At 45.4% G+C, this 27,885-nt stretch overlaps 2 protein-coding genes and 1 long non-coding RNA gene across 8 annotated transcripts in view; 2 read left to right on the top strand and 1 right to left on the bottom strand.

Annotated features, from left to right (window-relative positions):
- Positions 1 to 22,522, top strand: part of runx1t1 (RUNX1 partner transcriptional co-repressor 1) — a 45,826-nt gene extending 23,304 nt beyond the window's left edge. For 4 of the 6 annotated variants that reach the window (XM_052070606.1, XM_052070608.1, XM_052070607.1 and 1 more), the window contains 10 exons: positions 7,049 to 7,186; positions 8,708 to 8,952; positions 11,527 to 11,616; positions 12,902 to 13,083; positions 15,204 to 15,487; positions 15,737 to 15,834; positions 16,941 to 17,163; positions 17,481 to 17,549; positions 19,780 to 19,970; positions 20,672 to 22,522. In XM_052070606.1, coding sequence (XP_051926566.1) covers positions 7,049 to 7,186; positions 8,708 to 8,952; positions 11,527 to 11,616; positions 12,902 to 13,083; positions 15,204 to 15,487; positions 15,737 to 15,834; positions 16,941 to 17,163; positions 17,481 to 17,549; positions 19,780 to 19,970; positions 20,672 to 21,019 — 1,868 coding nt within the window. In that variant the 3' untranslated portion in view covers positions 21,020 to 22,522. Of the gene's footprint in view, positions 1 to 3,469; positions 4,120 to 7,048; positions 7,187 to 8,707; positions 8,953 to 11,526; positions 11,617 to 12,901; positions 13,084 to 15,203; positions 15,488 to 15,736; positions 15,835 to 16,940; positions 17,164 to 17,480; positions 17,550 to 19,779; positions 19,971 to 20,671 lie in introns of those variants that run through there. The other 2 variants (XM_052070605.1, XM_052070604.1) reach the window with 2 other exon arrangements.
- Positions 1 to 27,885, top strand: part of lratd2a (LRAT domain containing 2a) — a 151,687-nt gene that overhangs the window by 97,457 nt on the left and 26,345 nt on the right. The gene's annotated exons all lie outside the window — the stretch shown is intronic.
- LOC127603955 (uncharacterized) lies at positions 24,232 to 25,126 on the bottom strand. The gene is made up of 2 exons (XR_007963158.1): positions 24,885 to 25,126; positions 24,232 to 24,483 (listed from the first exon to the last, which is right to left on the bottom strand). It is a non-coding gene; the product is annotated as an uncharacterized LOC127603955 (long non-coding RNA).

The following is a 27,885-nucleotide window of genomic DNA, read 5'->3' on the forward strand; positions in this document are numbered from 1 at the left end:
GCATCCACTAATAATGATAACCTGTAACCCGACCACATGATAAGCTGTCCACGGTGGTAACCGCTGTCCCAGAAAGGGTTAATCGATGTCACCAACATGTCGTGCACCATAGATCGAGTTTACGTCAAGTCATATTTGGACAGAACGACAAAATGAAAAACACAACCCAACATTACGCTAGTTGTATTTGTTGTGAGTAGTGGTTGGGGGTTTGTATCCTCCAACTTCTCTGACCAAGGGAGCTCTCCACACAATTTACGTCATCAAGATGGACCCGCGAGGCGAACCGCCATTCTCATCTGCAACCATCTTATTTTCATACTTTTGGAAGACACCATGCCAAAAAAAACGTGATTCGAGAATGATCAACTTTTGTTGCTTTTTTTTAATGTCAATGCGGACTAGTCGTTTTATCTACGAGTGGTTTCACACACACACCCCCCCCCCAGTCTGCTGTGATGTATTAACTACTCGTCTTTCCCAGCATTCCCTTACACCCAGGCGCCATCCTGCCTCTGTGACGGCTCCGGCAGTACCGCAGCACGTCTTTTGTGCTGCCGCTCTGGGAGTGTGCGAGCGAGGTATTTTGGCCGCCCATCTGTGCGCGGGTAGTTTGCCACTGTTTCAGCGCAAGGGGTGGGTCTGTGCCAGGCAAGCTGTTCACTGGCTGGCGCTGGCACGGCTCCAGAGAGAGTGGTGGCATCCATCTGTAGCTCTGCAGCAGTCGGGCAGCAGCAGGATGCCGCATCCGACTGACAAAGCCACACGAGCTTGTCCTAAACTTCCTTCGGCGGCAAACTCTCCCAGTGTGACTTGAGTTTGTTGCGCTCATCCGCAATCAAGTCCACAAAACTGAGCGGTGACTGTTTTTATTTTTGGTATAAGTTGGCTTTCGAGTATTAGTGGTATGATATCTCAAGGCGGGCGGCCCGGTAGTCCAGTGGTTAGCACGTGGGCTTCACAGTGCAGAGGTACCGGGTTCGATTCCAGCTCCGGCCTCCCTGTGTGGAGTTTGCATGTTCTCCCCGGGCCTGCGTGGGTTTTCTCCGGGTGCTCCGGTTTCCTCCCACATTCCAAAAACATGCATGGCAGGCTGATTGAACACTCTAAATTGTCCCTAGGTGTGAGTGTGAGCGTGGATGGTTGTTCGTCTCTGTGTGCCCTGCGATTGGCTGGCAACCGATTCAGGGTGTCCCCCGCCTACTGCCCGGAGACGGCTGGGATGGGCTCCAGCACCCCCCGCGACCCTAGTGAGGATCAAGCGGTACGGAAGATGAAGAAGATATCTCAAGGCTGTAGAATTTTAACCCATGTGTCACATCATTTTGTGCTTGCGTGTTTTTGCGGCTAGTATGCTAGCTAATATGATGGATGAATGTCACGCTAAGGTAGTGTGTTGATAAATTTAACTCCGGAATACAGTAACGTAATGTATAGGTTTTTTTTAAAAAAAAAAAGCACAAATGTTTTATACGGGACAGTGACGACATGCTACTTTGGAGATGCATCGTGTTGATGCTTTATGATCATCTCCATTTTTAAGTGCTTAGCCGTCACCTTGTGGCATCCACACACTGGTTTGAACCTCTTTTGATGAGTGGTGTACGTTAACTTGCGTCTTATCACGATTCATGACAGGGCTCGATCCCTTTGTGTTTCTTGTCGGGGGGGGGGGGCTTTCTCTGGTGTGTATGCGACCAAAATTACAGTCAATGCAGTTCCAATTGAAATGACCTTTTTCTCATTTATTATTTTATTTACATTTTTTTTTTTTGTACATTACTTTTTAAGAACTGTTAGTCTTTTTGCTCCAGGGCTGCCGCAGATGGCAACGACAGACATCAGACTTCACCTCCACTTATTTATTTGTTTATTTTGAGGAAAAACTGCAAAGGACAACTGGTGTTCGACACTACATATGTTTTCTTGGCCATCATGCACGCGTGTCTGTGTGTGTATGTGGGTTGTGTTGAGACTTTGGCGGCCGTGTGTGTGTGTGTGTGTGTGTGAATATTTGTGCGATGGACCAGATGGCGTTCAGACCTTCAGCGTGCCATTGATGAATCTCGTTATGTCTTTTTGCTGGCTCGGCATAGTATAAACACTGCAGCAGGATGCACAAGAGTGTCGGGATTCGGTGGCTCATTACGCTCTCTCCCAACCTTCCCCACCCGCCCGCCCGCCAACGCCAAAATGTAAATAACGCTCTTATGTTGTGCCGATTTTTGGCAACCTGCCGATGGGATACAGCCATGAGTGGTAGGGTATATCCGGGGAACCCAAAGCGTCGACTCAATTTACGGGTAAAATAAATTGTAAAGTATTCCAACAAGAACCTAAAACACAGATGAAAAAATTCCTGCACTTCTTTCAAAGAAAAACATCAAACAAAGCGTCAAAATATATTCAACTGGGAAAAAATACGAAACTGTAAAATACTGGGCAAAAATCAATAAATAGATTAGCATCAAACCACATTAACTTGATTTAGCTCGTTGCTAACACAATTCAAAACCAGCATTGATGATGTGGTATTCTAATCCGATTTCACAAAAGTCACAGGAATAGCAGCTTACAAAGCAGTTTTGACCCTTGCAGTCCTGTACCGTATCAACTCCGACCACGAAAAGATTTGCCAGTGCCGAATCTATTCCGAGCAACAATTGAGCATTTGAATTGGAAGCACGAGTCATTTGATATGTGATCCTGGTTTTACCGCGACGATCGTAACGCACCCAAAAAAACAAAAAGTGGGGGGCAGTCGTGACGACGCGCGTCGTAAAGGTGGAGTATCATTTAAGGCAGGGGTGTCCAAACTTTTTGCCAAGGGGGCCAGATTTTATGTGGTAAAATGTCGGGGGGCCGACCTTGGCTGACATTTTTTACATTGAACAACAATATTGTTCAACAAATTTTAGTAAGCCAGTCTGTTTCACATTTCCATTTTTATTTGAATGTCAACAATCTTAAGAATTTCTTTTGGTTCATTTGAAACCGGTATATCACACGCAACTGCTTATTCACTTGACTTTTTCTTAAACAGAAGTCTCCTGAGTGCAAATGGATTGATTTGAAACATAAAATGTATCACCATGACTTTTCAATAGTCACAAAACCTTTGACTCGAACAACAGGGAAATGAACAAGCAATACACATATCCACAACTGCAAGGATCATTTGAAATATGACATATCAGTCAATATAAACACGGAGTGATGTCTCGTAGAGTGCTACTGCCCTCTAGTGTCTAAATGCTATTGCTCATTTAGTGAATGCTATTACTCATTTAGCCACTAGAGGGAAGCAGTACTCTATGAAACATCACTCACCAGTCTACGAGACCTCAGTCAATGCAACACGTGTTCCATTGCGCCCAACCTGCGGGCCAGACGGCACTAATTTTATGACAGGGGCCGAGGGCCGGATGAAATTCGACCGCGGGCCGGACTTTGGCCATGCCTGATTTAAGGTTTCGTGGATCTGGTGAGAAACATTTAGCATGCTTTTATATTGCCAGCAAACCCAGAGCGAATCCAATCCGGGGTGTGTGCGCGTGGGTGTGTGGGTGCGCCGAGCCTGGCGGTTGGGGCGGTGCATCCATGCATCTTCGTGACAGGTGGGATAGCTTGATGGGATACGCTCTGCATGCAGCTCCGTGTGTGTGGAAAATCTGTCACCTGTCCCTCAGCTCGTCCTCATTGGCCAAAATATCGAGTTGAGTACAGTATATTTGGAGTTTTGGACAAACGAGGTTTCCGCCCGACGGCAAACAACTATTCGGCACGTGTTTGTTTCGATGCAAATTCGCACATTCTTTACATTCGGCATTCGATTATCCCAAAAAAAAAAAAAACCCCAAAAAAATTGGCGTGTTTGAAACGATCTGTGGGCGACTAACAAATGTCACAAGGATTTTGCCGTTTGTGACGAGAAGAAAAGAAGCGATGTCACAAGGCTTTGCCTTCTTTGAACTGTCACTCGAGTTGAACGTTGAAAGAGTTGACGGTCCTTTTAAATGTTGTCCTCAGCGGTCGCCGTCATCGCTTGGAAATTTTTGGGCCCGACGCCTGCGAGCAAAATGACGAGCGCTAATGTGAAAAGGTTCCGCGACTATGCTGGTTTGTGAGCATTTTTCTTGATTTATTCGGTCATTGTTTGGAATGTGGACTAACAGATGCAAATACAAACTGTCTTGTGCTAAACCCTGGACAATATTCTCGAGCAAACGAAGCAAAATAACTCCCAACTAAATGAAAAATGTCAAAAAAAAGATTGAAAACATGGTTTAAAATTTTTTTAAAATGATCTGTAACAATTTTGTTTGGAAAAAAAACTTGATGCTAATTAAAATAAAATGAAATCTCAAAAATAATTACTAAATAAATAATAATTAATAATCAAATAAAGCAAAAAAAAGCTGATAAAAACTCAATTAAAATGAGGCTTTTTTTGAAAACTAGCAAAGCTAACAAACCTACTCTAAACTTGAAATGAATTGATCATGGAATGTCCAAATTGTTTTAACCATGATTTCTTTCCTATATTTGTCTTTTGTCTTTGATGCTACATGATGTTCCAAATTAAATGGAGCATTTTCTTGAAGGTTTCAAACGTATAGCGTACCACTGATGTGTATTTCTGTTGGAGTTTCACATAGTATGTTTCTTGTATTTGACCAAATGTGGTTTGGTTTTAACAAAGGTTTTGTTGTTATATTTCAACACCAAAATGTTGACTTTGCATTTCATTTGATCGCATTTGCATGATGATTTTGGGTGTTATGGGGGTGTGCTGTGGGGTGTCCCATCTTGGGATGTTGAAATGGGTGTGCGACTGACTGTTCTAAACTGTGGGGATAAATGTAAAAATACATAGACGTACAGAGGATTGAATGCCTGGATTGTCAAAACCCATGAAAAAAAGTCTTGGAATTGACACAAAGGTGTTTAGCTCAGTTTTTTTTTTTTTCCTTGCGGGTGTGCCATTTTGGGAAATAGGGTAGTGGTGCGCAAGGCTGCGCTTCACAATTGCGTGGGGTAAAACGAATGCTTCAAATGGTGTGTTGGACATTTTGTGGAAAGGAAACATTGGTCTGTTTATAACCTCATGCTCGGCGCACCCCCTCAGCACATTTCACATGAAGCGTCGATACCGAGAAAACTGGCCTGTGCATTCCTGGGAATGCGTCTAGTTCAATGGCTAACTACGTTTTTTTTTTTTAATGGTCACGTTTTGATCAGGTTTTGAATTGGTATTCTTTTAAGGGGTGCACCATTTTTCAATGTTGGAGGTGGTGTAAAAGGCAGCCCTTCACATTTGTCAGTGTTTGTGCGCGTGTCTTGTTTTTTTTTTCCCCCCAAAATACAAGAGTGTCTACCAGCGTGCCAGGTTTCTTATTCGTCAGTTTGTGACCTTGGGCTCGGCGCACCCCCTTTACAGCTGCTTACAGAAAGGACTTGATTGCAGAAGCGGCAGCCTTGTTTGGGGGCCTGAGTGATGCAACGAGCGTGTAACCTCGGCAACGTGTGCGGCGAGCCGACAGGACATCGACTCGCCTTTCTTGGGGCAAGAGAAAGATTTGGTAAACACGGACGATCGTATAAGCGCGGTGCGCCCAACGGCTGATGTAAGCCCAGGGACATCCTTGCTGCGATGCTCTTGATGATTCAGCTTTTGATAAATGTCTCATGGTGGATTTAAAAGAGGCTCTGCTTGTTCTACTCCAGTCTGAAGTTTTTAGGGGTGCTGCGGTGTGCGCACCCGTCCGTCTCTTCGGCACACACTTTAGGGGGTGGGTGAAGAACGATGATGCCATCGTGGATTTTTTTTCAACATCTTTTCCGAAACTTTTATCCCGCTCAATGTCGCCACAAGTCCAAAGATGCATTTTGAACAGCCTTTCTCAAAATTTCATGTCCTCCTTTTCAAAGCACCATCACAGTCCGCTCTCCTGGACGGAACACCCTAGAAAAAGTAACTTCTCGGTCACTGTGAATTTTTCTTAGCTTCAAATGATATTCGCAATCCTGATGCGCTCGTACAGCGGTACCTTGACTTGTAAGTTTTAACGCCTTCCATGAACACATGGTAACTCAAAACACGCGGAAATAGTCGTCGTGTTCCACAGAGGATAAAGAATGTATGCCTTGTACGCTACACGCGATTGTCTTTGCTGTACATTTAGCTTGACGGTGAGCTTAAACGGTGCGTGCCAATAAACCGCCTTTGGTTTTTTTTTGTTTTTGACTAGCTTACGCGAAACAAAAAGTCGTCCAAGCGACGATGCCGTGCATGGTGAACAACAATTCAGTAAGTGCGTTTAATGAACAGCTATAACCCTCCCACGGGATCGTATCCAACCGCCCGGCAAACACTTGCGGCCCCCCCGTCAATAATTTGAAGAGGCCGCTCTCATCCTTAATGGCGGCTTCCTTCCGCCTTTCCCCGGCCGCAGCACTTTAGAGAAGTCGTAAAGCTACTTGGGCAAAGTCAAAGCGTTTTCCATTAAGGCTTGCCTGCGTACGTCGATAGCTGACCGGTCGGGGGTAGTGTCCGGCGGCGAACGAGGCCGCTGCTATTAAATGGACAAGAGATGCACGTTAAGCGCATCTCTTTAAGTCGTAACACGCCGGCCGTGCTGCCGCGCCAGCTTTGGTTTCAAGGTTGTTTAAGGTGTATTTGTGAATTATGCATGGGCGGGGATGAAAATCGAATGTCATTGGTACGGCTTTTCAGCACAATAACAGCCACCCAAACCTTCACCTTTAACTAGCCGAAAGCGAGCGACACAAGGCCGCGGTATTTTTTTGTTGTTGGGTTTTTTTTCCCCTCTGCATTCTCAAAAATGTCAGCACACCATCGCCGGTTTTATCTTTCCGCCCGTCCTTGCTACTTGATGCAAAAAGTGGCACGTGGCAGCGCAGCAGGCAGGAACAGATGGCGCGGGGATGAGCGATCGCGGAACGCCGGCATATGCGTCACTGTCACGACACCGCGCGTTTGCTCGCCGTCCGCCCGCCTCCATGACGTCCTTCCGTTTTTGGACAGGTGGCCTTGGGAAGCGCTCCACCATGCCCGACTCACCTGCGGATGTCAAGACACAGTCCAGGTTGACCCCGCCCGCCATGCCGCCCCCGCCCAGCACGCAAGGAGCCCCCCGAAACAGCTCCTACACCCCCACCACTCGTGAGTACCCCACTTTTCCACAGCCAGTAATTGGAGAGAATTCTGTGACTATGATTGTGTGTGGCTTGAAAAGGCGCGACTTGGCTTGGTGAGTGACGTGGGTGTCACGAATGAGAGTGTAGTATCTGAGAAGGGTTCTTTCTCCAAACCATATGAGATTTATTTTTTTGGGGTGGGGAGGGGGGGCAGATACCAACCATCGTGGTATGATGCTGACAGGCCATAGCACCATAACAATTTGTTCCACGTTTGTCTGCTTCGCTTATCAAAGGCCAGTATTGACACGTTCCTGGGAGCCAGTAAATCAAAGCTGTTGGATTCCTCCTTCCCAATGAAAACATGTCGCAATGAAACACGGCGAATGGTGTGTGTGTGTGTGTGTGTTGTCTATCTATCGGAACCTCTTTCTTTCTTTGATTTGCCATGTGACTTCAATTTTTAGCAGATGTGGCGCCGGAGCATCGCTTGTTTGGATGTCAGCCAGAGGGGGAGGGGCCTCTTCATCTAATTGAAAACACACACAATCCAGTCAGCCCCTGCACACACACACACACACACACACAAACACTTGAGTTTTCATGTCAAAATTATTAGTGGTGTTTTAAAAAGGCATAAAGATGCAACAATTTTTGATGCGAAAACGTACATTCACAAACTACGGCGGACAACTGGTTTGCACGTCCGCCTCACAGTGCAGTGGTGCAGGGTTCGATCCCCGCTTCGGCCTTCCCGTGTGGAGTTTGCATGTTCTCCCCATGCCTGCGTGGGTTATCTCCGGGTACTGCGGTTTCCTCCCACATTCCAAAAACAAACGTGTCAGGTTAATGGAACACTTTAAAACACAGGTGTCAAACCCAAGGCTCGGGGCCAGATCTGGCCCGCCATATCATTTTGTGTGGCCAATTGAGTATGTCAAATTTTCCATGATGCTTGCTCAAGTCTGAAGCAAAATTTCATATGAAATTCATCATAACATTGAGATATTTTTAACGTACTTATTACATTAATGCAAGCAATGGCTGAACAAACCATTATTCTTGACTTCTGATTTGAAAACTAGTTATCTAGTTGTCACATTGCCGCCAAAGTTATCGTATTTTCCGCACTATAAGGCATGTCGGAGTATAAGGCGCACCTTCAATAAATTTCAAAACTGTTTTTATATATCGGGCGTACCGCATTATAAGGCACATGGAATAGAAGCTACAATAGTGGCTGCAGTTGCACTATGCGTCCACTAGACGGAGCTGCGTTCAAAGGAATGCAATACAAATTACCCCATGAGGATAAATAAAGTTTCCTGAATACAATACAAAACAGCTTTATTGCTATCTCGCTTGGCTGCAGCGCTTGGCGGAACATCCCATTGTGTCGATTTGTCTGCGCTATGAGAAAAGCAAATGAAAACAACATGGCGGAGCGGAAGCACTGAAGACAACACTGAACTGAAACTTTGTGAACCCGAAATGTGAATGTGATGAGTTCATTGAACCCGGCCTGCCCTGCGCTTTTGTTTCCCAGTGACGAATGGCAGCAGCAGCCACTCGCCCACGGCGCTGAACGGGGCGCCGTCGCCGCCCAACGGCTACGGCAATGGGCCAGGCTCGTCGTCGTCGTCGTCGCTGGCCAATCAGCAGCTTCCTCCGGCGTGCGGCGCCCGGCAACTGAGCAAGCTCAAGCGCTTCCTCACCACGCTGCAGCAGTTTGGAAACGACATCTCGCCCGAGATCGGCGAGCGCGTGCGCACGCTTGTCCTCGGCTTGGTGGTGAGTAACACACGCGCGCTTCAAAGCAAACTTTGGAACCCCGTCCCTACCCTGACTTAAAACCCAAACTTTATTTGAAACCCTGATCTTGAAACCTTCCTTGTAAAACCGAATCCTATCACAGGGGTGTCAAACTCATTTTTTGTCGCGGGCCACTTTGAAGTTACGGCTTCCCTCGGAGGGCCGATGCAAAATCTCAACGTTATTTATTACTTACCTGTGACAATCTGACATTTCGGTACAGATTTCAAAAAGGATCATGAAAGTTGACACGCATGATTTGCTCTCGCGGGCCACATCAAATGACGTGGCGGGCCGGATCTGGCCCCCGGGCCTTGGCTTTTGACGCCTGTGGTCTAACCCAACAATAAAAACCCCACTTGAATCCTAAAAACTGAATTTGAAACCCGAACCCTGGTTTGAAATCCTAACTCTGGACTGAAATTTTATTTGAAAAGCCCAACTCTTGCTTGAATCTCAAACCTTGGCTTGGATGCGTATTTTAAACCCCAACCCTGCCTTGAAACCCTACTTTGAAACACCAACTCTGTTTTGGAATCCCAACCCTGGCTTGAAACCTGAACTGTTGGTGGAAACCACATTTTAAACCCTGACTAAGAGCCTTACTACACCTGACTCGAGCTTGTTGCAAGCCCCAACTCTTGCTTGAAACCCTACCCAAAGAGTTTTTGGCGTTTATTATGCGCGGAGTAGAAGACGTAAATATGTAAATAAACATCAAGGCGACGTTGGCAAGCGCGAGGTGGGAATCGGACGCCGGGTTGCTATTTTTGAGCCGTCCTGGTTTGTCGCTGGTGCGACGCACCTCCGCCTCGCCGTCCCCCGCTGCCGCCTCCAAGGTAGCGGCGATGTTAATGAGGCGCTTTGCCGGCTCCGGGGAGGCGAGGCGAGGCAAGCCAGCCGCAATCTGGGCCGACAGATGCCACAAAATTCAGTCGTGGGAAATGAGGGCGCCAGAGGAGGAGCAGGCAACGCAGCTCCGTGTTTTGTTTCCCTTACCCCCCCCCCCCCCCCGACCCCCCCTGTCCGTCTTTGTGCCTCAGCGCGTGCTTTCCAATCACCATCTCCTTGTTGTTGCCGCTGAGGGAGGCCCTGGCTTGGAAATTGTCTTTGTTTGTCAAGCAGAATGAGCAATAAAGCGTTATTCACGTTAGCGACACTGAGGTTAGCGTAGCGGCTTCCAGTCAACGCCTTGCAACCGTGACCCCGAGTTGAAACGACTTTTCAAACGCGACACGTTTGAGAAGTTGTCAAAAGTCGTCAAGGGCTCATTTCAAACTTTGGCCCAGTTCTTCCAACATGAATTTCAAACATCAACCCCTTTTTTAAAGTCCTGACTTTAAAAACCTAACCCTAATTTCAAGCACATTTTGGATCCCTAACTCATGGTTTAAAACCTTAATTCAAACCCCGGAGTGAAACCGTAATTTACCAGCCTTGTGTGAACTGCTAATTCAGCTTTAAAATGGCCATTTGAAATTTTCTGCAAGGCTTGAAAGCAGGGACACGATTAAATCAGCGCTTTTAAAATAGTGGGGGGGCGGGGGGGGGGGGGATTCACCAATTTTTGTTGATGGCTGTTCTCGATTTTGATTTTATTTCTTTAATGAACACATTACAACAGAGGTGTCAAACTCATTTTTGTCACGGGCCACATTTTAGTTACCGTTTCCCTCGGTGGGCCGAAACCATATCAAGAAGTCAATAATACCGGTTTATTCAACTATTGTTGCAGTTACTGTAATGAGGGTTTTCATAACAAGACGATGCTTACAATAGCTAGCTCTTATTTATTACACATGAGAATAAAAAAAAAAAAATTGGTGGGGATTTGAGCAAACATCATGGAAGCTGACATGTTTGATTTGCTTTCGCCGGCTACAGAAAATGATGCGGCGGGACAAATCTGGCCCCTGAGCCTTGAGTTTGACACCCGTGCATTACAACATGAGATATAATGACATTCAAGTATTGACCACCAAAATGTTGGTCGACCAATGCTTGACAATTTTTTTTTTTTTTTGGTCCCACTCTGTGTAAGAGTCTTGCCTGTAACTCGTTGTTGGAAGCCTAAAGGAGCCATAAAATAAGTGTTTTTATTGATTATAGATTTTTTTTTTAAATTGGCAGATTAATCAGTTATCAGAATTTTGTTCTGCCAAATATTGGAATCGGCCCCACAAAAAAAAATATCGAAACAGGCTTCATTTTGGGGCCTATGTCATGTTATCGTTTGAGCAAAGTGAACATCAAGTTTTTGTTTTGTTTTTTAAAGGGGGGGGGGGGGGGAAAACCAAAAGAAAGCGACAACCTTGCCAACATCTCATTTTCTTGCTGCGTGACTCGACTGGCTTGATTTATTTGTTTTTGTCAAAGAAAAGAAGATATTTGTTCCTCTCAACCCGTACATGTGCTTCCTGTTAGCGCGCGCACACGTGCACACACACACACACACACACACACGCACACATACGCTATTGCAGAGTACTGTTCTCACTTAATGTCTTCCACATGGACTTCCGTGTGTGTGTGTGTGTGTGTGTTTGAGCGCAGAATTCCACGCTAACCATCGAGGAGTTCCACTGCAAACTCCACGAAGCCACCAACTTCCCCCTGCGGCCTTTCGTCATCCCCTTCCTCAAGGTAACGCCATCATCATCCTCTCCTTGGCATCCCAAAAGTCCCGAGTAAAGCAGCAGCATGTAAAATACGCATTGACGACATTTTTTTTCTTTTAAATCTGAGATACCAATAAACTTTTCTCTTTTGCATCATGGGTGGTGTTTTTTTTTTGTTTGTTTGTTTGTTTTTTTGCAACAATTGGAATGGTGCTGACACTGCAGAACAAAACCTGAAATTATCTACAAAAAAAAAAAAAAGCTTGAAAATAAGTCATTAGGACATTATTGAAATTGGCATCAAAAGTTCATTTTGTAACATTTCAAAGCATCTCCGATGTCGGGCGGCGTTTTCAAAACATAAAAAAAACGTCGTTTTGCTTTTTGGTTCATGAACGTGACAGAAATCTGTTTGGCAATTTGAACCCTTTCATGCATCAATAAGGATCACGCGATAAGCCGTCCACTGTAGTGACCGCCGTCCCTGAAGGGGTTAATCACCTTGATGATGAGCGAAATTCCAGCAAAAGCCAGCAGCCGTTCGCCGGCCGCTGATCTTTTGGGAGGGGGGGGGGGGGGGCGTCAGCGGCGCCCGATTGTCGTCTTGCGCTTCTTTCAGCAGATGGTTTGCGCATCAGTCCAGAAACCCTTTCCTCTTTTTTTTTATTTTCTCCTTCGTCTCCTCCATCGCTACATTAGCTCTTCTGTCACCCCCCCACCCCCCACCCCGAACCCCCCCAACTCTAAATTTAGTGGCTGCCCGCTGCGGGACCTTAAATGCCAGCGAGCATATGGTGGCGCAGTGTGTGTCTTGCATTTCGAGGCGCACGCAACAATGGCTGGATTTCCTGACGCTAATGTTAGCGCGGCGGGCTGAGCGTGCCCCCGCGTGGAACCCGATGCCGCAAGATTGCTCGAGACTCGGGCCAAACCAAAAACAATGCTTCCCGGGGGGGGGCTACGGGGAAAGTGAAAGCAGATGATGGTGAACATCCGTCAAAACACACTACTTAGTTAGTGTCCCGTATGAACTCCCTCTGTAGTTTGCTCTCGCAGGCGACCTCAGAAGACACTCTTAACAGAGTCGCCCCCCTCCCCTTATTATATTAAATGTCATTTTTGCATGGGAACAGTGGCTCATGTCTGAACTCCCCTTGGTGGTTTCCCCCTGCGTCGAGCAGAGACCTTCCGGCCGCGAGCAACCGGATCGCGAGTGTTTGAAAAGAAGTAAAAGCGGCGTCGCACACCAATGACCCCGATGACACCTAAACTGATCTCACCCCCCCCCCCTTCGCCCCCCTCCCCTGCAGGCCAACCTGCCGCTCCTGCAGCGGGAGCTCCTGCACTGCGCCCGCCTGGCCAAGCAGAACCCGGCGCAGTACCTGGCCCAGCACGAGCAGCTACTGCTGGACACCAGCACCTCGTCGCCCGTCGACTCGTCCGAGCTTATGCTCGACGTCAACGACAACGGAAAGCGCCGCACGCCCGACAGGTACGCCCCCCATGCCCCCCCCCCCCTAAACAAGCTGTCATTTCATTCAAAAATGACTCGGAAACAAAATGCCCTTCACGTTGCATGTAAGAAACAAAAAAAATGGAGTCGTTTTCTCACTCAAAACCGCTGCAAGCCTTTGGGGGTGGGGGGTGGGGGGGGGGGACTTTGAAATTTATGAACACTGTGAAGCAACATTTCTCGAAAAATCAAAACATTTCCTTCATAAGAATGAGTATGCGGCGGGAGGGGCAAAAATCATTTTTCAATCATTTTAACTTTTACTCCCAAAATAGATATTTTGAAAACAAAATGCGGTGGGTGGGGAGGAAAGCGGTGCGGGTGGGGGGGGGGGGGTACTTCGGGTGGTGTGATGGGTGGAGAGGGAAGCTACGAATGATGGAGGAGGGGCCCAAGGGGGAGGGGAGGTGGGTGAGGAGGAGCATATGGAGAATCATGGATGAGTATTAGAAGCCCATAAAAACAGCTCATTAACAAGTTCAATCTGTTCATGGGGGGGGGGGGGTGTTTGCACCGTCAACACACACAGACACACACGCGCGCACCTGGCAACGTTCATCTCTGCTGCAACCAAATCCACCTGATCTGATGAAAGGGACTTGTGGGAATGTACCGTACAGTCCGTGTGTGTGCGCTTGTAAATTTGTGTGCGCGTTAAAAACGAAAAAAAAAAAAAAACGCGTTTGCGCGTTAAGGCGAACAGACGGCGTTTCGTCGTCGGCAGGCCAGCGTTGGCGTCATGAACACTATTCGCAAATTGCAATTGTAGACTGCCGAGCGCTAACAACTTCCGGTGACGCAGGTCACCCGCCACCGTAGGTTAAAGATTTACCTGCTTTATTTAATTTTTGAATTTTTTTGGGGGGGTGAAAATGAGACTGACAGGATGATAAGGTTGCAGTTTACAAAAAAGAATATTACTAACATGCACAAAGACACACAAATCGTTTTTTTTTTTCTCCTGTACAACCCTCGCGATCCACTTTGGACCAGTCCGCGATCTACCGGTCGATCGATCGCGATCGACGTCATGCCCACCCCTGCCCAAAAGTAACACCATGAACAAAAACTAACCATATTTCCCCTTTCATGCACCCTGTAACTCGCTAATATTGATAAACTGAACACTGCAGTTAAAATAGATCACCACAAAATATTGTGATATTCATTCATCATCTGAGCCGCTTGATCCTCGCTAGCGTCGCGGGGGGGTGCTGGAGCCTATCCCAGCCGTCTCCGGGCAGTAGGCGGGGGACACCCTGAATCGGTTGCCAGCCAATCGCAGGGTACACAAGGACGAACAACCATTCGCACTCACACTCATACCTAGGGACAATTTAGAGCAGTGGTCACCAACATGGTGCCCGCGGGCACCAGGTAGCCCGTGAAGACCACTTGAGTAGCCAGCCAGTGCCTGGACATTGTGATTTGCTAGTAGAAATTATGATTTAAAAATGCAAACATTGGCAGTACTGTGAGACATTTCGAAACACGATCAAAGTCTGACAATTTAAATCAAGTATTAAAAATAACACATCCTCATATTATTGAAGGTATTTTGGACAAATATGTTATTTCAGACGTGTATCAATTTGGTAGCCTTTCACACAATCGGTACACATGAAGTTGCTCTCACCCTCAAAAATGTTGGTGACACCTGATTTAGAGTGTTCAATCAGCCTGCCATGCATGTTTTTTGGAATGTGGGAGGAAACCGGAGCACCCGGAGAAAACCCACGCAGGCCCGGGGAGAACATGCAAACTCCACACAGGGAGGCCGGAGCTGGAATCGAACCCGGTACCTCTGCACTGTGAGGTCGACGCGTGGGAGGAAACCGGAATACCCGGAGAAAACCCACGCAGGCCCGGGGAGAACATGCAAACTCCACACAGGGAGGCCGGAGCTGGAATCGAACCCGGTACCTCTGCACTGTGAAGCCGACGTGCTAACCACCGGACTACCGGGCCGCCATATTGTGATTTAATAATTTCAATTATTACCACCAAGTAATGCTAGCAACACAATACACTTCACTTCTGAAGACAAAAAGAAAAAGTGAGATGCGTTTCTTAAAGTCACGCACGGCGACTATGTCCAGGACCAAAGAGAACGGCTTTGACCGCGACGGCGGCCCATACGGGCCCGACGTCCATCCGAGCAAGCGGCCGTGCACCGTCAGCCCCGGCCAGCGCTTCAGCCCATCCAACGGCATCGCGTACCCACCCAACGGCCCGGGCCACTCGGCCGGCCCGCCGCCGCCGCCGCCGCCGCCGCACTACCGGCTGGATGACGTGGCCGCCATCGCCCACCACCACTACCGCGACGGCTACCGACACCCGCCCGCCAATCACAGGGAGATTCGCGACAGGGCCCGATCCATCGGTAAGTGTCCAAATTCTAACCGTGTGGAAATAAAGGTCTTGACGACGGAATCCTGAATGACTCTTTGACTGGGCTGTAACCGCCGCGGCCGAGTCGACGGTTACCGCAGTTGCGCCACGCTTGCATCACTTCTTCTCCGAGCTCCCGTCTGAACGACCGGGAGTCAAGTTTTCAAAGAATCCTGCCTTGCCGCGCGCTGCCGGAGCCCTCGGCGAGCTTGACGGTGCCTTTATGGGCGTCTCGTCGCAGGCATTCACGCGGGAGGGCGCCAGGAGGAAGTGATCGACCACCGGCTGACGGACAGGGAGTGGGCTGAGGAGTGGAAGCACCTTGACCATGTAAGAAAAGTAATAACCATTTTTTAAAATATATTTCCTCCCCGCATGCGTCTTTGACTCGTCGTTAACTGACTCACGCTCTACTCATCACTTTTTCTCCATTTGTAAAGTTGTTCGGTCTGAATGATTTGATTCCTTTTCCACATGTACATTTCATTTGCATCGTGACATTTCTTATATTGGTTCTCATAATTATATAACTGGTTGCATTACCAAAAAAAAGCGTATTTATTCTGTTTCGGAGACATGTATTTTATTGCAATTATCGTATGTGAGCAATGAAATGAATCATTTTAGTTTGGTTTCATGATTTCAAAAAGATTGAATGTCAAGTAACTTAATTGGGGGCGGCCCGGTAGTCCAGTGGTTAGCACGTGGGCTTCACAGTGCGGAGGTACCGGGTTCGATTCCAGCTCCGGCCTCCCTGTGTGGAGTTTGCACGTTCTCCCCGGGCCTGCGTGGGTTTTCTCCGGGTGCTCCGGTTTCCTCCCACATTCCAAAAAACATGCGTGGCAGGCTGATTGGACGCTCTAAATTGTCCCTAGGTGTGAGTGTGAGCGTGAATGGTTGTTCGTCTCTGTGTGCCCTGCGATTGGCTGGCGACCGATTCAGGGTGTCCCCCGCCTACTGCCCGAAGTCAGCTGGGATAGGCTCCAGCACCCCCCGCGACCCTAATGAGGATCAAGCGGCTCGGAAGATGAATGTATGAATGAATAACTTAATTGGCTCTTTTTGGGGGGGGGGGGGGTCACCTGTTTATGTCTTTTTACACTACACACGTTCAACCCCGCCAACTTACTTTTTGTCAATTTTTCCAAGCCTTTGGGTAAAAAAAAATAATATATTTTAAAAAATGGGGTCTAGAATTGGCTGGTACTGAATGAGTTAATTTGATGCATTTATTTTGTTGAAAATAATATTTAAATAAACATTCTCATCATAAATAATTTTAAGAAGGAACACTACAATTTTCAAACATGTATTAACATTTAAGATTAATTATTGCATTTAAATCAAGACTCCAAAGATTGAGAATAGGTCGAAGGACTATGTTCATATTGGCCGTAGTGGATGAAGGAAACTTGTCAACTTGGCACCCTTGTCGTGTCCCACAGCTGCTGAACTGCATCATGGACATGGTGGAAAAGACGCGACGCTCGCTCACGGTGCTGCGGCGCTGCCAGGAAGCCGACCGTGAGGAGCTCAACTACTGGATCCGACGCTACAGCGACGCCGAGGAGCTGAAGAAGAGCGCCGCCGCCGCCGCCGCCGCCGCCGCCGCCTCGAGTGCTCAGTCTCGGCAGCAGAGCCCGGCAGCGCAGGACAACGCCGCAGCGGGTCGGTTTGCGATTACTCCCGCCATTATTTGTCTTCAGGGGATAGATTTGCTCGTTCATAATTAGAATACGTGTTCTAATTGAGTGCACAATCCTACATTTTACCCTTTGGCTTTTCATGTATTTGTACGCTACCTGTACATAATTGCATGTTTCCCAAAAATGTGTTGAAATGGGTGTTCCTCAAGGCTCACATCTTAGCCCCCTGACGTTATTGTTTTCGATACAACTTGTCTTGTCAAATGTGATGGCAAACCATTGGTTGATGCTCAAGATATATTTGTATGTGTTTCCCCCCACCCCCCACCCCCACCCCAGACATTCACAGGGAGCTTCAGCATCGGCCCGTTTCCGGCTATGTCCCAGAAGAAATCTGGAAGAAAGCCGGTGAGTTTATGCACATTAGACACACATGGCATCGTAGGGCACACGCAGACAAAACAGTCGCACTCACAATTGCATCTCGGCACCATTGAGAGCGCTGGTGTCAAGGCCAGATTTGTCCCGCCACATCATTTTCTGTAGCCCGAGAAAGCAAATCAAACATGTCAACTTTCCATGATGCTTGCTAAAATCCCGCCCTAAATTTGAAATCCTCCGATGTAATAAATAAGAGACATATTGTAAAAGCATTTTCTTGTGACCAAACCCCCTCAAGATAGTAACAAACAATAGTCGAATAGATTATTTAGAAATAAATTGTTAATCAATTATTTATTGACTTTTTAAATTTGGTTTCAGTCATAACGGCCCTCCAAGGGAAACGGTAACTAAAACGTGGCCCACGACAAAAACGCACCTCTGCAATACATGGTCGTTTTTCGTTTTTCCTTTTTTGTTTTTTCTTTTTTTTTTGCTGGTAAAAATGCCTTACAATGCATGGTCGTTTTTTTTTAATGTAATATACGCCTTACTATACATCACAGGTATCAAGATCTGGCCCGCCATGTCATTTTATGTGGCCCCCTCAAGCAAATCAACCATGTCAACTTGCATGATCCGTGCTAAAATCTTTACCTAAATGTCAAATTTCATGCGTAATGCGACTTTGGCACCCCTGATTTTTTTGAGTGTTCCATTAGCCTGCCATGACTTTTTTCTTTCACTTGTAACAGTTTTTTTTTTTTTTTTTTTGCTCCTAAAAATACAATTTCACCTTTTTTTTCCATTACAAAATACCCATATTTTCCACACTATAAGGCGCTTCGGAGTAGAAGGCGCACCTTCAATGAATGGTTGATTTTAAACCACTTTTTATATATAAGGCACCGTATTATAAAGCGCATAGAATAGAAGCTACTTTAGTGGCGGCGGTTGCGCTATGCAGCCACTAGATGGAGCTGCGCTCAAAGGAATACAATACAATACAATACATTTTTCTTGATATCGAGGTTTCACAACCGTGAAAATACCACGTCCAAGAAATCAGAATATGGATCCTCGATCAGGCGTATCGGATTTGAAGGCTTTTGAGAAAATTGAATGCTTTTAGGTGCCCCTTATGGTGTGGAAAATATGACAGTCCTTTTCCTCCCAATAGTTTGTTGAAAGCTTTTTTGACATGGCCGTCATCTCCAAGCATGCATTTTCTCTTTTCTCTTTTTTTTTTTTCCATTCTGTTGTGATAACATTCAATTACACGAGCGCATTTGTGGGAATCGCCAAGATGGAGCTGACTCATGACTTGATTTCTTTAGCGCGCCGGCCGCGGACGAGCGCGATTCCGTTGGCTGAAAAGATGAAAGAAAACGCTGCGCCCGAGTCATATGCATTTAAATTGAATCCAGTGTCACTTCCGTCGGCGGCCTTTCGGCGAGTAATCACAATTCGGCACACGACACTTCAGGCGGTGCGGGGGTGGGGGTGGGGGGGGGGTGATCCTCCATTTTGACGAGCACTCGTTTGACACGGAAAACAAACGCACAATTGGAAAAACAAGTGTAAGGCCATTAAGTTAAGCGACAGGCGCATTTATGCCCAAAAAACAGTATCGGGATCTTTTTTTTCTTTTTTTTTTTTTTACGCAGGGAAAATCGCCGACGTTTCCTGCTTCGAGTTTTTCCCTGCGGGGGAAGATTGCAAAATAGTTTTTTTTTTTTTGGTTTGGTCCTTTTTGTTGTTTTGTTTTAATACAATGGCTAGCGAGGAGACAATGCATCTGCTGGGAAAACGTTTACAGTTGGTGATAAATATTCAAGCGCATTCCCCTGCTCGTCGGCCGGGCCTCGGGGACGACACAATGGAAATGCATCATTTAAATAGAAATTGCCTCATTTGCATTCGCAATTAGTCCAGTTACAGGCTTGGTTGGAGCGAGCAGGGAAAGGCAACATCACAATTAGGACAAAACCTCATTTGGTTTTAAGAAACTGAAATATTTTTGCCCCCCCGCCCAAAAAAAAAAAATGAACGTGAAGATAGAAATAAGATAATAATAATTACCTGTGCATTTTTCATTCCCATTTGACAAACTTTTTTTCCTCAGGAGAACAATTAAACACTACAATGGAATGTTTACACTGAGTATTCAAATTATATTTTTTTAACGATATAAACAATCAAAGTAACAGTAACTAATTTGGAGGACTGACTCGGTGTGTCGGCGCCCTCTTTCCAGAGGAGGCGGTGAACGAGGTGAAGCGTCAGGCCGTGTCGGAACTGCAGAAGGCCGTGTCGGAGGCCGAGCGCAAAGCCCATGAGATGATCAGCAGCGAGCGCGCCAAGATGGAGCGAACGGTCGCCGAGGTCAAGCGGCAGGCGGCCGAGGACGCCCTCTCCATCATCAACCAGCAGGAGGACTCCAGCGAGGTCGGAAAGCCCAGCGCCGGCGCACGTTTGATAGCTTAAATGAGTTCTTAAGTTGACCCAAAAATCAAAACAAAGCGCACAAAATTTTGCTTAGCTTCATGCTAACTCACAATCCAAAAAAAAAAAAAACGCCATAGATGGGGCTCAAATTTCAGCTCAAACGGTACTGTGGCACAGACAGACAATACTCATCGGCATATATTCTTTCTCCTCTGCCAAAAACGTCCCTCTCCATGTAAAGCTGTATGCCTGTATTATATTTCCCCGGATATTTAATCACGCTAGTGTTCCCTCTCCATCATCAACCAGCAGGAGGACTCCAGCGAGGTCAGAACGCGCAGCGCCGGCGCACGTTTGACAGCTTAAATGAGTGCTTAAAGTTGCCCCAAAAATCAAAACAAAGCGCACAAAATTCTGCTTAGCTTCAAGCTAACTCACAATCCAAAAAAAAAATCCCACCATAGATGGGCTCATATTTCATCTCAAATGGTACTTTGGCACAGACAGACAGACAATACTCATCGGCATATATTCTTTCTCCTCTGCCAAAAACGTGCCTCTCCATGTAAAGCTGTATATCTGTATTATTTCCCCCGATATTTAATCAGGCTATTGTTTCTGTATTCATTACAATCTTAGAGAGTGCTATTGTACTTCCCCAAAAAGACCCAAAAAAGAGACAGGTTTGCGTGTTTCTGCAGAGCTGCTGGAACTGCGGGCGCAAAGCCAGCGAGACGTGCAGCGGCTGCAACACGGCTCGCTACTGCGGATCCTTCTGCCAGCACAAAGACTGGGAGAAGCACCACCACGTCTGCGGACAGACGCTGCAAGCCCAGGCGTCGTCGTCGGTGGCGCCGCCGCCGCCGCCGCAGCAGCCGGGGGGCGTCGCCGATGCCGGCCCCGCCCCAGAGACCCCCGCCCCGGTCACCTCGTCGGCCTGCACGCCCAGCAGCTGCATTGGCAGTCCGGCTGCGACCCCGCCCACCGCCCCTCGCTCGTCCACGCCCAGCACCCCGTCGTCGTCCTCCTCCTCCCCGGATGGCCACTAGGGGGACCCCCTGTAAAGTATGCTCAGTTTATTTGGCTAACGGAGCAATTGCGCGTGATGTGGGTCATATTGACCCCTCCCCTGTCCCCCATTGACTTTAAGAGCAAAGATATTCTTTGTTGCCAATGAACGAATGGAAATAGACACTCGCTTTTAGCGTTCTTGCTACTCGTCGTCGTCAACGGTCGTTCTTGTTCTCGCAATTGTTGTCGTGTTTTTTTTTTGTTTTTTTTTTCTTGTAAATAAGAGCGAGCAGAGAAAGCAGCGTTGTCCTGCCCTCCCCGACCCGGCTAAAAGCTTGAGCTGACTCAACCGTGGATGCAAGGCACTTTTTTCCGCACTGTCAAAACACTTCATGATACAAACCCAATTCCGATGACGTTTGTCTTAAACATAAAAAAAACAAATAAAAATACTTTGAGGTCAATACATTACATAGACAATATATTTAGTGTTCCAACTGATAAAGTTTGATTTTTGAAAATAATCAATGACTTGGAATTTAATAGCTGCAATACGCTCCAAAAATGTGATTGTTTACGATGACGATAAGCAACGTTTTATCACTTTGAGCACGAAACGTCTTTGTCTTTGCGGCGTATTCAATTGAATGGAGCTTGCGCACGATTTGAAAATATATTTTTTTTCCTTTTCCCGTTGAACACAAAAGTACCAGCGTCATTGGAATGTCATCACATGGCTTTGTCACAAATACAAAAACGCAAGTTACATACGACAGACAAAAATCAGTGTGCCCAAAAAAAACGGCAGTGCTGTTTTTTTTTTTGTTTTTTTTTTGTGTGCTAAGTTGTTGCTGAAATCAGCAAGTACTTTTGGGAGCCTCGACGGCAAAACGTCAAAACGCCTCCTCTTGTTTCGCATTCTAATTTATTCTCCTCATAGGAAAAACTGCTGTTGTGTTGTTGCTGGAATTGATTAAAATTGCAGGTACTTTGAATGATACCCCAAAAAAATTCTCCCAAAAGGGAAACTGCGGTGTGGTCTTGTGCCATGTTGTCGCCGAAACTGATCTGGACATCCGGACATGAATACAACAAAAGTGACGACCATCCTACTAGAATTGTAACGTCATTTTGAAAAAGGAAAAAAAAAATACATCCACTCATTTGCCTTGCCGCTAATGATGACAAAACCGGCTTTAGTTTTGGACACAAATTCAACAGAATCGAGTTGCCCCCATCCAGCGTAAAAGGCTGCACTGTGGCTCAGATTTCAAATTTGGAGTCGATGGTCACCTCAGACGGGGCTGCAGTTGTTTTATTTTCCATTTCTGATTGGATTACTTATTTCCTCCCTACATTTTGGACCCCCACAGCCCCAACCACCAATGGACAGACGGACGGAATATTCGTAAATGTGTGTGAGTGTGTGTCCTCAACCTCCTTCCTTACTCAAAACACCTTTGCAAGGATCTTTCTAGGTCCCAAGACGGAGCGGATGTCGGCCAATTTCAGAAACACAAACGACTTCCATGTTGGCAAACTGCGGAATACAGCTCCACAAAAATTGCAACAACAACAAAAAAGATTTTGGATATGCTGTTTTTCTGTCACATGAGCAAGAAGTGGCAGAGGACTTGATTGGAATCAATTGTTTGCTTTGCTCCGGTGGCCCTCAAGATTTGTTTTCGACTTTTTTTTTTTTTGGACAACGGACAAATGACATCTTTAGCCCTTTCGCCGTCACAAAAAACGCCCACCCCCCAACACATGAGGGTTATCCGTTTTCACATTGCAGAATATAACCCCCCCTCCCCCTTCTTGCCCCCCCCCCCCCCCCTGCGGATAGCTACGCTCGGCTATTCTCGGCATAGACAACGATGCATGACTGGATGTTTTGGTAGACGTTATTTTGTAGAAAAACGACAAAACTAGACAATTCAACAAAAAAAAAAATTGTAATGTAACAAAGGACTTTTCCAAATGGCGTCCACTCTGATGGCTTTACAAGGCAACAGGTGAAATGCACATCAACACACACACGCAACAGCCAAAGATTGACACCAAGGACCAAATTATCATTTGCATCCCCCGACCGACCCCACAAAAAAAAATGGTCTCAGATTGCCTAGCATTTTGTTTGAGTGACTTTCAACTGAACATTTTGAGCAATAATTCTGAAAATGTTGGCAGCTTTTTTTCTTTAATTTAAAGATTGCAAATTCTCATTCCTCACTTCATTTTAGCTTGAAAGGGCCTTAGGTTTTGTTTTTTCTAACCTGTCTAGCGAATATGAGGGCAACACATGCTATTGGTTTCATTAAAAGTCATGAGGATTTTTTTTGGGGCGGGGGGTCAATGTTCTGTTACGAGGAAAAAAAGTCCGGTGAATGAAATTGCAACGTTCAGCAGGGGCAAAAGCCTTGACAGGAGAAAAGACGTTGGAAAATAGATTTGCTAGGATTTTTATTTTTATTTGACCTTTTAATAACATTTCCAGGGTCTTCAAATTATGATTTTTCCGCTTGTCAAAGCACAATTTTTTTCATAATGTACCACTTTTTCTCACTGTATTTGACACTCACAACATTGAAACATCCCCCCCCCCCCAAAAAAAGATTAAAATACGGCTATTTTTGTAACGGCAACGTTCGACTATTCAACGCGTTGCAATTTTCCCAACTTTTTTTCTCGCAACAGTTTCTTGCACTGCACCGATTTCTCATTGCTTTTTTTTGTAAGGGGAAAATACAATTAAAGAATTAAGTTGACTTTTTACAAGACGATAAAAAGCCCACTAGAACAATACAGGTGATGAGACTAAATGGCATGAGAAAAATAGTTACGTGATGGGGGAAAAAAATTCATATTTCGAAAAAGATCATGAGTAACTTTTTCTCCAAACAAAGACTTTGACATTTTCCTTGGTTAACTTAGTGGCCCGTTTATACTTCTTCATAAACATGAGACGAATGTTTATTTACTCAGAATCATATACGCATCTCATCTTTTTGTTGTTTTTAAATCATTTGAGACAGCAAATTTCGATAATGTTTTGCCGCCAGTCAGCACAAACGTGCCGGCCACACCCACACACACACCCACAAACACACCCACACAAACACATACCCACAACAAAACGTGACCTCACCCATTTCTGCATCGCTGAAGGCTTAAAAGTATCCAAAATGGTGCTTTGACGCCTCCGAAGCTGTGAAAAACAAAAAGAGCCCAACTGTTTTCTAGTCACTAAAAGTAGCGACAAAAGTGGGTTAAAAAAAAAATGTTTTGCTATTTCGCCGCTGCAATTTTCACACTACCTCTTTTCTGCTAGCTGTGGTCTCATCGTCCTCGGAATGAACAAAAACCAAATGGGCACAAAGGGAACAGGATTTTTTTTTTTTTAAATGAGGATGAATTAAACCCAAAGCTCATACAGCTGCGTAAAACCATATCACCACTCGCTAACAAAGCAGACCTCATAGCTAACTTAGTACAGTGGTACCTCTACTTACGAAAGTCTCTTCATACGAGATGTTCCAAGTTACGAACAGTCTCAACGGGAAATATATTGCCTCTTGTTACGAAAGAAATTTCAAGATACGAAAGGTAAAAATACAGTATGGTTTGCTACTCGCAGCTCCCGAGTTTCCTGAACGCAACATACTTATAGCTGTTCTGCCATTGGCTATTACCGAGCATCATCCTGGCATCCCATTGGCTAAGAAGGACTTCTACCGTATGTGTCAATGCGTGCAGAGAGCGTCATTAGCCTATCGGGCCTTAAAGTGTTCGGATAGTTTGACGTAAATGTGACTCACCTAGAAAAAGTCTGGCGATCGCTCACCATCCTGACGTTTGCCTTGGAAATTTGCGAAGGATTGTTAAAAGCCGACAAAAGCAAACGCGTCCTTAGATCCGTTGTTTACAAAACGCCAGGCAAAAAAAAAACTGAGAGGGAACATTGACTAAGGAGGGCAAAAAAAAAACGATGAGGACGCAATTAAGAGTTCATCGATGTCATCATTTTTATTCTTTAGTCTTTGTTTTTTTACATTATGCACAACTCCATTGATTGCGCAATAATCTAATTGTAACATGCAATTGTTACATCTTTTGATGCTTGAGGATTTGCGTCTGAATTTTGGGGCGGCTTGGAACGAATTAGGGCATTTACATGGAAAACGCGTCTCTGCTTTTCTCGTTTTTTTTTTCTCGTCAAGAATTTTTTTCCAGAACCAATTAATTTCGTAAGTACAGGTACCACTGTATAAATGCTTTTTTGTTGTTGTTTGTTTGTACGAATATTTGGGGAACTTTTTTCACCCCACATGTAGACGCCTGTTGATGAATGCTTGTACAAAAAAAGGGGGCTCTGTGGGGAGGTAAAGGACTCAAAAGATTGTTATAAATATTTGTTATGTTGAGAAGTTGTGATGTTACAAGAAAAACAAAAAACACTTCATCGGGCGTGCTCCAATGTGATCGGGTACAAGACTTTGGCGCCGATTGGGGCGATACGGCGACTTGCATACGCCTACGAAACTTTCGTTTTGACTAATGATGAAAACGTCATCGGGACGTGCCTGCTTTTGATCGTCTGTTTTGTCCACAATTGGCACGGATGAGTGACACTTGCCGTTTTGTTGTTACTTTTGGCAAAGTAAACATGCGCATAAAAGACTTTGAATGCTCTAGCCGTCAACGGCTAAAATGAAATACCGTATTGGCCCGAATATAAGACGGCCCTGATTATAAGACGACCCCCTCTTTTTCAAGACTCAAGTTTTAAAAAATACTTTTTGAACACCAAATAAATTTTTATACAGAAAATAATTACAGTCCATCTGAAACAAATGATTCTAACAATAGATTTGAGAGGAAAAGCATGTTATTTTGCCTCATTGAAATCTTAATATCTGAATATTTAAATATGTAAAGTGCAATTGCATTCGTAAATGAATGGCTTCTGTTTTTTGAAATGTAAATGACATCGTAACTTCTCAGCTGCCGGTTAACCTGGCTGATCTTTGACCCATTTTTCTCCAGATTGTCGCTACGTTTCTCCATTTTCTGTTATCTCTTCTATTATTTTCTTCTCTTTACATTCTTACCGCTATTTTTTATTTTTCTTCTTTGTGCTACCGCTATTTTTATTTTTATTCTTCGTGGCAGGGCTTTACTTTGGCTTGGGGAGTCAAGTTCAGCATTTGTTTCAATGATTTCTGGCGCCATCTAGCGTCGTGAATGGGTATAATGTCTAGACCCCGAATATAAGACGACCCCCACGTTTTCAGTCTAATTTCAATGCAAAAAACACCGTCTTATATTCGGGCCAATACGGTAAAAAAAGTTTGGTTTTTTTTCCCCAATCAAGCCAATTGGCAACCGCAAAATGTTTATGTCACAACCGCATATCACGCACCATTGCTTTGTTATTGGCGGCGCGGTGTGGGACAAGATGGATTCTCGCAAAGACCGCGAGGGTTCAGCTTGCAGACTCTATAAAGACCGAAATCTCATCGGGGGGGTTTTCTTACAAATTTGACTTTCTTTTCATAATATTCAAGAATAGATCAATTAGGCTACCAAAAAAAGTCTTGACGAGTTCTTTCTCCGAATATGTTAAAGAAAGCTAAATAAAACTTCAAGATTTTTTTTTTCCTTTTTGCAAAAAGCCGTCGCATTACGGGACGCAAGTTGCATTGCTTTCAGAATTTGGCTCTTCTCGTACAAGTAAATAATTGTGACATACCGTTTTCTGAATGTCTTCTACTTATTTTTATTGTTGAAAAAAAAAAAAGTCCACGACTTAATTCTCATAACATCACAACTAGCATTTATTCCCCCTCATCAAAATTGGGCTTTGTCCTATTTCGGTATTTTGTTATTGTTTATTCTCATGAAAAGTTGATTTCTTCAAAAGTCCTCACCCCCACCCCCCTCCCAAAAAGGTAAAAGGCCATAGCATTAATCCAGGAGATTTTTTGCGAATGGGAGGGTAATTTTTTTTAATTTCTTAAAATGGGGATTTAAAAAAAACAAAAAAGTGGTTGTGCAATACTTCGTGCTTTCGCGGTCTATGTCAGAACTGTGCTTTTCTTGTCGGTGTGGTTTTTGCGTTTTGCTTTTGTTTGTTCTTATGACGACTGCATTTGGGGGGGGGGCTGTCAACTCAATGGTCTTTCCGTCTGTGAAACTGCAGTATCATGATGCTATTGATGTTCTCTTTATGATGTAATAAAATATCTGACGGTGGTGTTGTTGTTGTTGGTAGCAGCATTCCGATTTGGAAGTAAGCCGCAAGAAAAAAAATGTAATATAATAGAATCTGGGCGGCCCGGTAGTCCAGTGGTTAGCACGTGGGCTTCACAGTGCAGAGGTACCGGGTTCGATTCCAGCTCTGGCCTCCCTGTGTGGAGTTTGCATGTTCTCCCCGGGCCTGCGTGGGTTTTCTCCGGGTGCTCCGGTTTCCTCCCACATTCCAAAAACATGCGTGGCAGGCTGATTGAACACTCTAAATTGTCCCTAGGTGTGAGTGTGAATGGTTGTTCGTCCTTGTGTGCCCTGCGATTGGCTGGCAACCGATTCAGGGTGTCCCCCGCCTACTGCCCGAAGACAGCTGGGATAGGCTCCAGCACCCCCCGCGACCCTAGTGAGGATCAAGCGGTTAGGAAGATGAATGAATAATGGAATCTTCACTAAATGTGACAAGTAATGTTCGATCAATTGACAATTTTTGTCAATAACATCTTAAAAAGATCTTTAGAATTGAAATACAGTACATTTCCATTAAAAAAAACACCTGACGCCATGGCCATTTTTTACCCTACATAGTAATAGATACATAATAGTAATCTGCTTTGTATCATTCGTGTATCAACCATTTGAAAAAAAATTAAAACCT

Source organism: Hippocampus zosterae, chromosome 7, assembly GCF_025434085.1.
Source record: "Hippocampus zosterae strain Florida chromosome 7, ASM2543408v3, whole genome shotgun sequence".
Classification (NCBI taxonomy): domain Eukaryota; kingdom Metazoa; phylum Chordata; class Actinopteri; order Syngnathiformes; family Syngnathidae; genus Hippocampus; species Hippocampus zosterae.